The 13,223-nt window shown below is 37.6% G+C and overlaps 1 protein-coding gene across 4 annotated transcripts in view; it reads left to right on the top strand.

The window, feature by feature from the left end:
* The window catches only part of HOPX (HOP homeobox), a 39,439-nt gene extending 28,010 nt beyond the window's left edge, over positions 1–11,429 (top strand). For all 4 annotated transcript variants that reach the window (XM_051967611.1, XM_051967610.1, XM_051967612.1 and 1 more), the window contains exon 3: positions 10,633–11,429. In XM_051967611.1, coding sequence (XP_051823571.1) covers positions 10,633–10,710 — 78 coding nt within the window. In that variant the 3' untranslated portion in view covers positions 10,711–11,429. The remainder of the gene's footprint in view (positions 1–10,632) is intronic.
* The last annotated feature ends 1,794 nt before the right edge of the window (positions 11,430–13,223 follow it).

The following is a 13,223-nucleotide window of genomic DNA, read 5'->3' as shown; positions in this document are numbered from 1 at the left end:
TACAAATTAAGTTTGGTGGTTGTTGTTGTTTTTGGTGAGGCATTTGGGGTTAAGTGACTTGTCCAAGACCAAACAGCTAGCAAGTGTTAAGTGGCCACATTTGAATTCAGGTCCTCCTATTGCTCTATCCACTGCATCTTCTAGCGGCTCCATACATATTGTTTTTATATTATAACCAGTCATAAAATTTATATGTTATAATTACATTTATTATTTATTTACATTGCATAATCATTATATTATAAATAAGATCTGTATTATAATGTATAATATAACAAATAATATTTTATTACTGTATATTTATATTATAACCAATCATAAAGTTGCAAAGACCCATCAGTCATCCAACCAACATTTTATAACCTCATTACTGAGGGCCTAACTAGTCCCTGTGACATTTTGCACAATGGCCAATTAACCACTAAGAAAGGAACTCAGTCTACATACGGGGTTATTTGACTCCCTGGGCTGCTCAGAGGAGCAAGGTTAATAAGAACAGTTAAATCCTTTGTAACCATATGGCTTTATGCTTATAGGTGCTTTAGATGAATTCTAGCTATGGGGAGATAGATCTGGATCAGTGGCTCCCTTAAGTCCTGTGATGCATTTACAAAGTCTCCATGTCCTTCTGGACGTTCTTTAAGGCAGAGGCTACAGCTAGCTGCTTGTGACTATGGTCTGCTTCAGACTATGGTCTGTGACTTCAGTCAGCTGAAGACATTGGTGGGGCAGCTGTTGGGCATCCAAGACCGATGGAGCCCTGATTCACTGTGTTAATCTGAACAACTAATGCCTCATTCCTCCATCTGAAAAACAGGAAGAATAAGATGGACTGTTTACCTACCTTGATATCTGATTCCATTTACTCTTCAGCATTGAATGATGATCAGCTATACATGATACTAATAGTAACTGACATTTATATAGACTCGTGGCAATTAGGTGGCTGAGCAAAACTTGGCCCAGTCTTGGAAGCCGTGAGTTTAAATCCTGTTTTAGTTATTTCCTATTTGTAGGACTCCAGGAAAGTCCCTTACTTTCTGCCATCCTCAGTTTCCTTGTCTGCAAAATGTCCATACCAATAGCATCTACTTTGTGATATTATTATGAAGCTCAAATGAAAGATTATATGTAAAATATAATATACAAGCTAGTTGTTAGCCTTATAGTCATAAACCTAGTAGTCTTAATAGTCATAAAGCATTGTACGGTCCCTACGGTATCACGAGCTCCTGAGAGCAGGATTTTTTGAAATTATTTTTTTAATTTTAAAAAAAGTCTGCTTTTGCTTTCCTTGTATCCACAAAGTTTAGCATAGTTGGATGTAATAGGTACTTAATGAAATGCTAGTTGACTGACCTGACCTTATAGTAGTCCCGTTAGGTATGAGTTATAAATATGATTAGGGGATTCAGAAACTAGTGAAGGTCTGAGGCAGGATTCCTACCTAGATTTACCTGAAATCAGATCCAAAACTCAATGATAGTTTGTCAAGTTTACAGATCCAGTAATAATGTCCCAGGAGATGCTTTACCTCCATGGTGAAGTACAAATGGGCCAATCTATTTCACATTATTTCACAGATGGAGATACAAAAGACTAAGCGGGGCATTGAATTCTCCAACATCACACACTGAATCAATGCTCAAATCACCCTAGATACTTAATGGGTACTCTGTCAACAATTATTAATTGATTTCTGTTAGAATCAAAGTTGTATTTATTTTTAATGATTTTTTTTCCCGATTACATGTCAAGACAATTTTTAGCATTCTTTGTTTGTTTAGTTGGTTAGTTAGGGGGTTTTTGGCAAGGCAATTGGGCTTAATGACTTGCCCAGCTAGTAAGTGTCAAGTGTCCAAGTCAAATTTGAATTCAAGTCTTCCTAACTGGACCAGAACTGGTGCTCCATCCACTGGGCCATTAAGCTGCCATTTTTGCATTAATTTTTATAAGGTTTTGAATTCCAAATTTTTCTCCCTTCCTCCCCTCCCCTCTTCCTAAAATGGCAAACAATTTGCTGTAGATTCTACGTGTGCTATCACGTACAACATATTTCTGTATTAGTCACAGTTGTGAAAGAAGAAATGGATCAGAAAGGGGAGGAGGGAATGGAAAAAAGAATAAAATGAAAAATATATATATACTTCAGTCTTCATTCAGAGTCCATCAGTTCTTTCTCTGGATATGGACAGCATTTTCCTTCCTGAGTCCTTTGTACTTGTCTTGGATCATTGTGTTTTGAGGCTGGATTTAGTAAATACAGACTGGGGTTAGACAATTTACCCATTTGCCAAGATTTATCTTGTTGATCATTTTCTTACATGTGGGTCAACAAGAAAAGGATTTGAATCTGCCGTTAGTAAATAGTCTAGTTATAACATTGAGTAAAAATGATTTTTGATAATTTAATCAACAATCATATATTAAGCACCTACTATATACCAGATACTGGAGACATATTAACATAAGTTGAAAAGCTTATATTTTCCTGAGAAATAGTCTGATGAAATTAGACAGTTTTTTAAAATCACAAACTCTGTTTGGAAAAAAAAAATTACTATGGAAGCAAGGACTTTCCTTTCTCCTAAAGACAAGTTCTGGGTCTGTGTCTGCACAAACTAATGACTGAATAATGACCCTTCCTATCTCTGACAAGCTCACATAAAATGATCTATGTCTCTCCTCCCAAAACACATGTATTTTTGGCCTGTCAATTCAATTAAATACACATTTAATTTAGTACAGGGCCTGCTAAGGTATTGGGTTCTGGAGATAGCAAGACCAGATAAATGACTTCACATGCGTTCATAAGTTTATATTCTTCTGTCACCCTGGCCCCAGATATCAATTATCTTATCTGCAAATAGAGATAATGATGATTGGAAGCATCTAGTTTGGTTCAGTGGAAGGAGTGGTGGTCCCGAAGTCAGAAAAATATCTAAGTTCAGCTTCTCTCTCAGATTAGTGACGGGATCACATTATCTCCCTCAGCTTTCTTATCTAAAAAGCGGGTATAATAATAGAACAGAGTTCAGAGAGTTTTTTTAGGCAATCATTGAGATAATGCTTGAAGAGCATTCAAAGTATTATGTAAATGTGAATTATTATATTGAGCTTCCTGATAGGCAAAAAATGGAGGGAGATTGTGGGAAGATTAGTTGTCAGAAGAGTATCTTCTTGCATCTTCTATCCTTTCTCTACCTCTTGCCCTGTAAACCAGGTAATATAGAAATAACTTAACTATTTCCTACCCCTCAGAGGAGTGGTGGAAATAAATGACCAAGTAAACACTCCATAAAGATAAAGTCATCTGGAAGGGTTGGTGAATTAGCTCCTCAAAAAGGATGAAGGAGAAAGTGCTTAGTACAGTGCCTAGCACATGGTGAACCTTTGATAAATGCTTATAATTGACTGAAAACAAGAAGCGTGTTATTTTTTTAAAGGCTTTCTCTCTTGATAATGGAAACTTAATCCCAATAGACTTTGGACAGAAAATGCCATCTTCATCCAGAAAAAGAATTAAGGAGACTGAATGTAAATCAACACATGCTAGTTTCACTTCTTTTTTCTGTTTTTTTCCCTCTCCCATGGTTTTTCCTTTTCTAATTTTTCTCTCCTAACATGATTCATAAAGCAATGTATGTTAAAAATAAATATATAAATAAATGGGAAGTAAAGTATTAAGGGCTAAATATATATATAATATGGAAGCTTGATTGAAAGCTTCCTACCTGAGATTTCTGTTATGTCAAGAGGTACCTGTTCTCATCACAGATTAAACAGAACAATGTTTGCACCCAGACTCACGTTGCATGCAAATTTTACAGTTTTCCCATGTCAGCTCCTACCTATAGAATAACTAGGAACCCAAACTATTAAAAAAAATTCCCAAATCATCCTTGAAAATGAATTGGAGTGAAACGAAAGAGAGAAGGAGGGGCCATGATTTCTTTCATCAGATATTCCCTGGAAGATAATTTATCAAATTACATAATCAGAGAGTTGGAAAGCAACTCAGTTAAGTCTCACTGCCTTGAATGAAACTCCCTTTACAATCTAATGTAAACACAGGAGCATTTTGCAAACATTTAAGCTCTATATTTATGTGACCCCTTATCAAATTCAGCCTACCCCACCCCTTTCTATCCCTCCCCCAGTTTCCTACGCTTTGTTGTGTTCCAGATGAACTGGGGGCTTATAAAAATGTACTCTGTCCATCATACACTACGACATTGTATGTCTGCTGAAAGGATAGTTCCATTTCCTAGGTTTGGCCCTGCTCTGCCCCCAAATAGGAAACAGTAGTTCCATTGACCTAGAAAAGCTGAAATGTCCTGGTTCTTCCCTTCACCTTCTTTTTACATGAGGGGAAGGAGAGAGATTGGAGCAGGAAGGATGGAGAATGGATGGATTCCAGGGACATAGTCTGAGAAAGGGGTCTCTGGCCACTATATACATTCTATTTCTCTGTGTTACTGAGCAAGCTCTTTAACTTTCCTGGATTTCGGTTTCTTCAACTGTGAAATAGGAATGATGATGATAAAAGAACCTTTTTCACAGGACTGTTATGAAGCTCAAATGAGCTATTTGTAAAGTGACCCTTAAAGTGCTATGTAAATATTAGCCATTATTAAGGGGTAAGCATCTTTGGCTTCCTCCAGTTCCAACCTAGGCCCTGCCTTCTTGAAGAACTTCCAGCTCCTGCTGCCACAAAATAGAGGGCCCAAGGAGACAGCCTCCCTCCTTGCCCAATACAGGCTATCAGGGAAATTTCAAGCAAAAATGAGTCCAGATTAGAATCTGCCCCAAGTTACAGGGATCTGTCAACTTCTGGGTAATAGCATTTTAAATGCTGATCTTTAAAGAACCCTGGGAATTGGGTGGTATTATTATCCCCATTATTTTTATATTAGTTCCATTATTATATTAATATCTCCATTATTACACAATATATTATATATTGTTATCCCCATTATATGTTATTATTATATAATACATATTATTATCCCTATGAGACAATGAGGTTAAGTATCCTATACAGAATCACACAATTTGGAATTGTTTCTTCTGACGCCAAATCCTCCAGTGATTCAGGTGGGGGACATTCTTGATCATTTTACCAATGAGTACACTAAAGCCCAGAAAAAGTGGCAGTTAGATTTTTCTTGTGCAGCATGATAAATGTGGAAATATGTTTAAAAGGATTGCACATGTTTAACCTCTATTGGATTACTTGCTATCTAGGGGAGGGGGTGAGTCAGGAAGGAGAGAGGAAATTTTGGAGCAGAAGGTTTTGCAAGAATGAATGTTGAAAACTGTATGCATTTTGAAAAATAAAAAGCTATTATAGTAAAAAAAGAAAAGTGGTAGTTAGGAATAATTTATCCAGGATCTTACAGAAAATAAGGTTCAATACCAGATATTCTAACTCCAGATCATTGCTTTTTACCCCATGCCAAACTTGCTACCTTCTCACGTACACGAATAACAGCCCCTTTTCAGGGTGGGAAAGTCTTTAAACCCTCTCAGCAAGATAGCCAGTCTGAGACGTGTCTGAATGACTGTTACCACATGCACATGTTTTGTAGTAGGTCCCATTTCCTCAGGAAATGCTGTTTGAGATAACTCTTTAGTCTGACAAACTAATTCAGGCTCATGATTCCATGAGTTATCCCCTTCCATTTTTCACTGGAGCTTTAAAGCAAGTAGCTTCTGGAAACAGTGCAAATGTGACTGAGTAATTAATGATCTGACTCTGAGCACAGAGTAGGTATTTGGGGATCTACAAATGATATCATATAGGCCCTGCTTACTCAAGTTAACCATAGGTCCAGAGCCATCCCATCCCATAGAATGTAATACTGGATTAGTCTGACTAGGTCATCAATAGTCGAGCAGGGATTCTTAACCTTACATTAAAAAAAAAGTTTAATAACTGTATTTTGATCTATTGATTCCCTTTTATAATCTTATGTATTTAAAAACTTATTTTGGGAAGGAATCCACAGTCTTCACCAGAAGGATTCATGATCCAAAAAAAAGGTTAAGAACCATCCTAAAAAGTTGCCGATTTCTTATTCCTTATCTTCCCCATTTTATGTCATTTCCTCTCTTGCTAAGTTGTTCCTTACTACATCATCATCATGAGCTAAGTACTCCTTTAATGAGGGCAGAAGGACTTTGTGTTCCCATGAGTGATCTCTCTGAGATGTTTCCTCCAACTGCTGGTGGGAATGTCAGGGTGAAGGGAAGAGACAGGAATCTTGATGGGAGATGAAGAAAAAAAAGAGAGAGAGAGGGGAAGAGAGTTTGCGTAAGAGTCATAAAAACTCAGTGGTCCTGACTATATAATTAGGAATATCATTTTCACATAATTCCCATGGAAGAAATGAAGCCCTTATTTTACTGTGAGAAACCGGAGCCATTTGATTTTCACGAAAATAAGAAAGCCTTTGTTTTCTAGATGAATTTGGAGATTGCCTCTTATCAGAGGGTTTTTGTAAAAGCGTTTTGTTTAGATATCTCCAGGGCAATGTGGCAGAGTCTGCCTACAGCATAAAGTTGATGTGTGTCAGTCAACTTTTCAGTATTCCTGGGGATACTTTTAAGTCTATAAATTAAGAGGAGTTGCCCATCTGCATAGGCAGGAGAATTTCTACTCTTCTGGGAATTCCCTATAAATTCTATTTTTACAAATTACACACACACACACACACACACACACACACACACACAAATCCCCCCATCCAAGACACACACTCAACAACATCAACATCTAGGTTAAAACCCACTGGGTTAAAACAAGTGGAACGTCACAAAATCCCAAACCCAGTAATCCAATTTCTCTCTCTCTCTCTTTTTTTTTCCAAGCAGGTATGAGGAGAAAGAGCTGGGAAATGAATTCTCAGCAGACCCTGGGATGTAGAAAAGATCTGTTCTTTCTATTATTGTCAATTCAAACCTTGTGTAGCTGTCATTGTCCTTTAGAGAGGGATTTTTTTGAAAACTCCCTTCAATACTTTTGATCCCAGTCCCAGAGCTCAGTGAATTTGAAAGTTTCATCAGTGCAAAAGCTGAAAAACAAAGCTCTCCTTTTGGAAAGAAAAAGATGTTAGTTGCTGAGATGTAAGATGCTAACTGAAAAAAAAATTCAGACTCACTTGATTTCAAATTAGGCCATCATAATAATAAAGTGCTCTATATAAATAAAATAAATAGATAAAATTGCTCTATAGATATTTTTGGTACAGTCAGTGGCCAATTCATGGAACCACAACTCTGGGCCATATTGAAGTTGTTAGTACTTAATGCAAATTGGTCATAGTCTGCTGTAATAGAGTTGACAGCCTGCAGAGGGGCTGTGTACAAGAAGGCTAATTAAAGCTCATTGTATTAAAGTAGGTCATGGCATGTAAAAAAAAGGATCCTAGAACCCCCAATGCTTAATATTCCATGTGTGTGCAAAGGTACCATTCTTCATCTGTAAAACTTCATCATTTTATTAAGCTGCAGTTACTTGAGATCTAATTTAATTAGTCCTTCTCTATCAAAGAACCCTTCTGCCCATTCCTGAAAAAACATGCTATTTTAAGGAAACTGGGCTATTCAATCTCATCTTAGGGCATGGGATCAACAAGAGACTTTAGTATTGGTATTTTAATTTAATAAGACATCCTAGTATTCTTGAAGGAAAACATCTTATGGATTGATTTGGGCTATGGAAAATCTGGTTAAGAGTTGGGAAAAGCGCTGGGAGACATCTCATTAGGAGCCTTTCCCTTTCAGGAAATAAGGTTAGTGACTCACCTGTGCCCATCTTTCTTTGGACCTCCCTCAGGTTCAGTACAATGCTGCACAGGCAGTAGGCATTTAATAAATGTGAACAAAAAAACAGATAGGACAGTCCAAGAGCAATCCAAAACAGGAGATTAGAGTCACTTAATGGGGTTCATTTTCCAGTTATTTCATTGATTCCTGATCTACTCCCTCCTCCAGGTGTCTACAGATAGCAGCCCATTCCTACCTACCCAAATCTGTTTCTATTCTTGTGTCTGATTATTTTTAACTCTGTAAATCGAGCCACTTCAGAGACAGGGTCTTGGACCCTGAGTTCATGGCATCTTTCGCCTATGTTGTTACCCCAATTGCCCAATACAGTCGGTTCATAAATACAATTAATCTTTACGACACTGAGAATTTTTAAATGTAAACCAGTTAGGGCAGATTGCTGATAAAAGTTGCAGTGGATAAAGTGTTGGTTTCTGGATTTGGATCCTACCTCCAGGATTTAGGAGCTACATGATATCAACTCGCCTATCCTCTCAATTCCTGAGTTTTCCCATTTTTAAAAGAGGATTATGCTATGATAGTTAAGGGAAGGGAGGTAGTCCCACCTCTAGCCATGTCCAGACCTATAATTACCCTTTTTAAATGAATTATGTGAAGGTAATGGAATAATATTGTTCTATAAAAAATGAACAAGCTGATTTTAGAAAGGCCTGGGAAGATTTACATGAACTGATGCTGAGGGAAAAAGCAGAACCAGGAATACATTGTACATAGTAACAGCAAGAATATACAATGATCCATTGTGAAAGACTTGGTTCTTCTCAGTTGTTCAGTGATCCAAAGCAATCTCTATAGACTTTGGACAGAAAATGCCATCTGCATCTAGAAAAAGAACTAAGGAGACTGAATATAAATCAACACATGCTATTTTCACTTCTTTTTTTTTTTTAATCTCTTGTGGTTTTTCCCTTTTGGTTCTGATTTTTCTCTCCCAACATAATTCATAAAGCAATGTATTTGAAAGTTTCATCAGTGCAAAAGCTGAAAAACAAAGCTCTCCTTTTGGAAAGAAAAAGATGTTAGTTGCTGAGATGTAAGATGCTAACTGAAAAAAAAATTCAGACTCACTTGATTTCAAATTAGGCCATCATAATAATAAAGTGCTCTATATAAATAAAATAAATAGATAAAATTGCTCTATAGATATTTTTGGTACAGTCAGTGGCCAATTCATGGAACCACAATTCTGGGCCATATTGAAGTTGTTAGTACTTAATGCAAATTGGTCATAGTCTGCTGTAATAGAGTTGACAGCCTGCAGAGGGGCTGTGTACAAGAAGGCTAATTAAAGCTCATTGTATTAAAGTAGGTCATGGCATGTAAAAAAAAGGATCCTAGAATCCCCAATGCTTAATATTCCATGTGTGTGCAAAGGTACCATTCTTCATCTGTAAAACTTCATCATTTTATTAAGCTGCAGTTACTTGAGATCTAATTTAATTAGTCCTTCTCTATCAAAGAACCCTTCTGCCCATTCCTGAAAAAACATGCTATTTTAAGGAAACTGGGCTATTCAATCTCATCTTAGGGCATGGGATCAACAAGAGACTTTAGTATTGGTATTTTAATTTAATAAGACATCCTAGTATTCTTGAAGGAAAACATCTTATGGATTGATTTGGGCTATGGAAAATCTGGTTAAGAGTTGGGAAAAGCGCTGGGAGACATCTCATTAGGAGCCTTTCCCTTTCAGGAAATAAGGTTAGTGACTCACCTGTGCCCATCTTTCTTTGGACCTCCCTCAGGTTCAGTACAATGCTGCACAGGCAGTAGGCATTTAATAAATGTGAACAAAAAAACAGATAGGACAGTCCAAGAGCAATCCAAAACAGGAGATTAGAGTCACTTAATGGGGTTCATTTTCCAGTTATTTCATTGATTCCTGATCTACTCCCTCCTCCAGGTGTCTACAGATAGCAGCCCATTCCTACCTACCCAAATCTGTTTCTATTCTTGTGTCTGATTATTTTTAACTCTGTAAATCGAGCCACTTCAGAGACAGGGTCTTGGACCCTGAGTTCATGGCATCTTTCGCCTATGTTGTTACCCCAATTGCCCAATACAGTCGGTTCATAAATACAATTAATCTTTACGACACTGAGAATTTTTAAATGTAAACCAGTTAGGGCAGATTGCTGATAAAAGTTGCAGTGGATAAAGTGTTGGTTTCTGGATTTGGATCCTACCTCCAGGATTTAGGAGCTACATGATATCAACTCGCCTATCCTCTCAATTCCTGAGTTTTCCCATTTTTAAAAGAGGATTATGCTATGATAGTTAAGGGAAGGGAGGTAGTCCCACCTCTAGCCATGTCCAGACCTATAATTACCCTTTTTAAATGAATTATATGAAGGTAATGGAATAATATTGTTCTATAAAAAATGAACAAGCTGATTTTAGAAAGGCCTGGAAAGATTTACATGAACTGATGCTGAGGGAAAAAGCAGAACCAGGAATACATTGTACATAGTAACAGCAAGAATATACAATGATCCATTGTGAAAGACTTGGTTCTTCTCAGTTGTTCAGTGATCCAAAGCAATCTCTATAGACTTTGGACAGAAAATGCCATCTGCATCTAGAAAAAGAACTAAGGAGACTGAATATAAATCAGCACATGCTATTTTCACTTCTTTTTTTTTTTAATCTCTTGTGGTTTTTCCCTTTTGGTTCTGATTTTTCTCTCCCAACATAATTCATAAAGCAATGTATATTAAAATAAATACATAAATTTTTAAAGTCACCCTAAATCATTCCCTATTTTTGTGCATTTCTCCTCAGAAATGGTTCAAGCAGCGCCAAGCTCAGTGGCGGAAGTCGGAAGGGCTCCCCTCAGAATGCCGCTCTGTCACAGACTAAAGAAGATGACCAGACCTCTATCTTCTCCACCATCCATACCATGAAGACTATGTATTATTCCTTTCCTGGGTTTTATCAAGTTATTTTTGTTTTGCAGTACAGTTTTGTATGTTCAAATGTTAGCCATCTTCCTATTTAACATGATGTTTTATTTTTTGAAATGTACATAATAAGAATAGAAAAGAAGTTACATGAAGCTCTCTGCAATTTAACTGTAACAAATGGCTTAGCTGGAATAGTGATGGAATAGATGGGCTCGTATTCCATAGCTTCTAAACATATCATTCTCACAGTATGTCACTGTTTGCAGTTTGCTCTTTAACTATAGCTCACAGCAGTGAAATATAGCAATGGCCTTCTACCAGTGCCTCGAAAAGAAAGAGCTGGGGGTGGGGAGAAGAATGCTTTCCAAGTCTGTTTTACAAATTAATTTTCCTTATGTTCAGTTCAACTAAGTGGATATAGTTAAGTATTCTCAAGGCGCCTAGATTATGAAGCAGCTTCCGGAACCCTGGCTGCATTAACTTGGACAAGACCCAGTTAGGTGGGAAGAATCCAGAAAGTTCACAGCAATTCAAAAAAACAGCTAAAAGGAAAATGAGAGTAGAGCTGAATTAATTTTATTTAAATGCATGGGTTAAATTTATTTAGCTAAATAAAATAAACTTTTTTTCTGAAATGCTATTATTAATAAAACCATAACTTTTGTTGAAAACACATCAGAGTCTTGTAGCATGGATGGATTTTGCGTCTTTTTAAAATTTTTAAATCTTGTATGAATTTTTAATGGGACAATTAAGTACAGATGGTTGTAGAGCTTGGGAATCATCCCAACGGGTGACCTTAAAGACTGGAATCATCCAAAGAGATGACCTTCAAGGATGGTCAAAATGAAGTTATTCGCTTGGAGAATCTTAGTGGAGAACCTTCCTTTTATGGCCCTGAGTTTGTGGTATAGCACTTCTTTCCCCTAAAAGTCCATCTTACAATCTGGGAGGCTGGAAAGGACTGCTAGCTGAGGGTTTCAGAGCAGTGTAGTGGGTGAGAGAGCACACACTTCTTGAGAACTAGAACTTGAAGATAATCTATAAAGAAATGCAGACATTGGCAGCCCATTTCCTTGATCCCTAAGACATATCTAAGAACTTTCTCAGGATGGGGACTGGGTGCTCTTCTGCTAATTCAATCAATTTTTAGGGGGTGATAAATCTTTCTATCTGAGTTTCTACATTTGAGGGTTTTAATCTGCCACAAATATGTTGACCAAGAGACATTTCAGGCTCTGAGCTTTTCATCTAACACACGACACACTCTGTAGGAGAGCTCCACATATAAAGTATCTTGTTATATGGTATGGAGTTTTAAAAAGCTCTGAACTACCATTTAACATGCACAGCCCGTGTTTCCAGTTATTTGGACTAAGAAAACTGAAAATGCAAAACATTCGCATTTAAACAGAATACAAATGTTTACAAGACCTTATTAAGCATGCTTGGCGTGCTTTTAGCTTGTATGTCTTCAAGTTATTCATCCATAAACAAATGTACAGAGCACCGGGGTTTAAATTGAATAGAATCTCAGATCTGGCACTTTTCCCTGTTCAACCCCATTAGTGGTATTCAGACCATCTGTCTGCGCACTGGGCTGAGCCCTGGCTTGCCCTTTGCAGAAAACAAGAGAGTGACAGTCATGGATAAGAACACCTGGCGCTTGTAGAGCATCTTGTGTTTCCAAAGCACTTTCACATATCTTGGCTCCATAGCAGCCCTGGGAGATAAGAAGGGCAAAGTTTGTGATGCCCATGTGGCAGAAAGAAGAAGCAAATACAGGCAGATGTCACATGAGTAAGAAGCAAAACTTGGACCCAAGGTCAGCATGCTTTCCACCGCAGCGCAGTCCTCCAATTGGGAGGAAAGATGTGCGTCTGGAACGAGAAGAGGAGCTAGTGAGGCGGAACATCACAATTTGGGAAGGACATCCTTTGTCACCACATCTTTGCTTCATTTAGCTAAGTAGTAGGTTCTGGGAATTGTGCCCGTGGCTGGCATGTGATGGGGAAAGAAGGAGAATTTCAATGCGAGCCCCTTGTAACAGAGAGAAGTCCCGGTGGAGAGCTCCTGGGATCTGTCCCAAGCCCTATTGCTATTAAATCATAACTTAGAGAAAGGGATGTATGGTTTATTTGTAAAAGCCCCAAAGCTTGGTGGAAAAACTTATGCTGGATAAGCAAGCCATTCTAAAAAAGAAATCTTGGCAGGTTATAGTGATTGGCTGAAGCTAATACATTTAATAGAATAAAGGTAGCAGAGACACATAAGGAAAATATGCAATGTACAAGTAGAAGATGGGAGAGATATGACTAGATGAGTTTATGTGGGAAAAGCCTAGGGTATTTAGTGGAATCTATTCAGTTTCGGAATATACATTCTAGGGATGAGATGTCTTGACTGGTGAGTGGATAAGGGCAAACTACCTCATTCTAGTGAGGAAACCCCAACAAGAACATCCTTCTC

Source organism: Antechinus flavipes, chromosome 6 (assembly GCF_016432865.1).
Source record: "Antechinus flavipes isolate AdamAnt ecotype Samford, QLD, Australia chromosome 6, AdamAnt_v2, whole genome shotgun sequence".
Classification (NCBI taxonomy): domain Eukaryota; kingdom Metazoa; phylum Chordata; class Mammalia; order Dasyuromorphia; family Dasyuridae; genus Antechinus; species Antechinus flavipes.
Note: the sequence above shows the minus strand (reverse complement) of the source record. Positions and strands in the feature narration are given on the sequence as shown.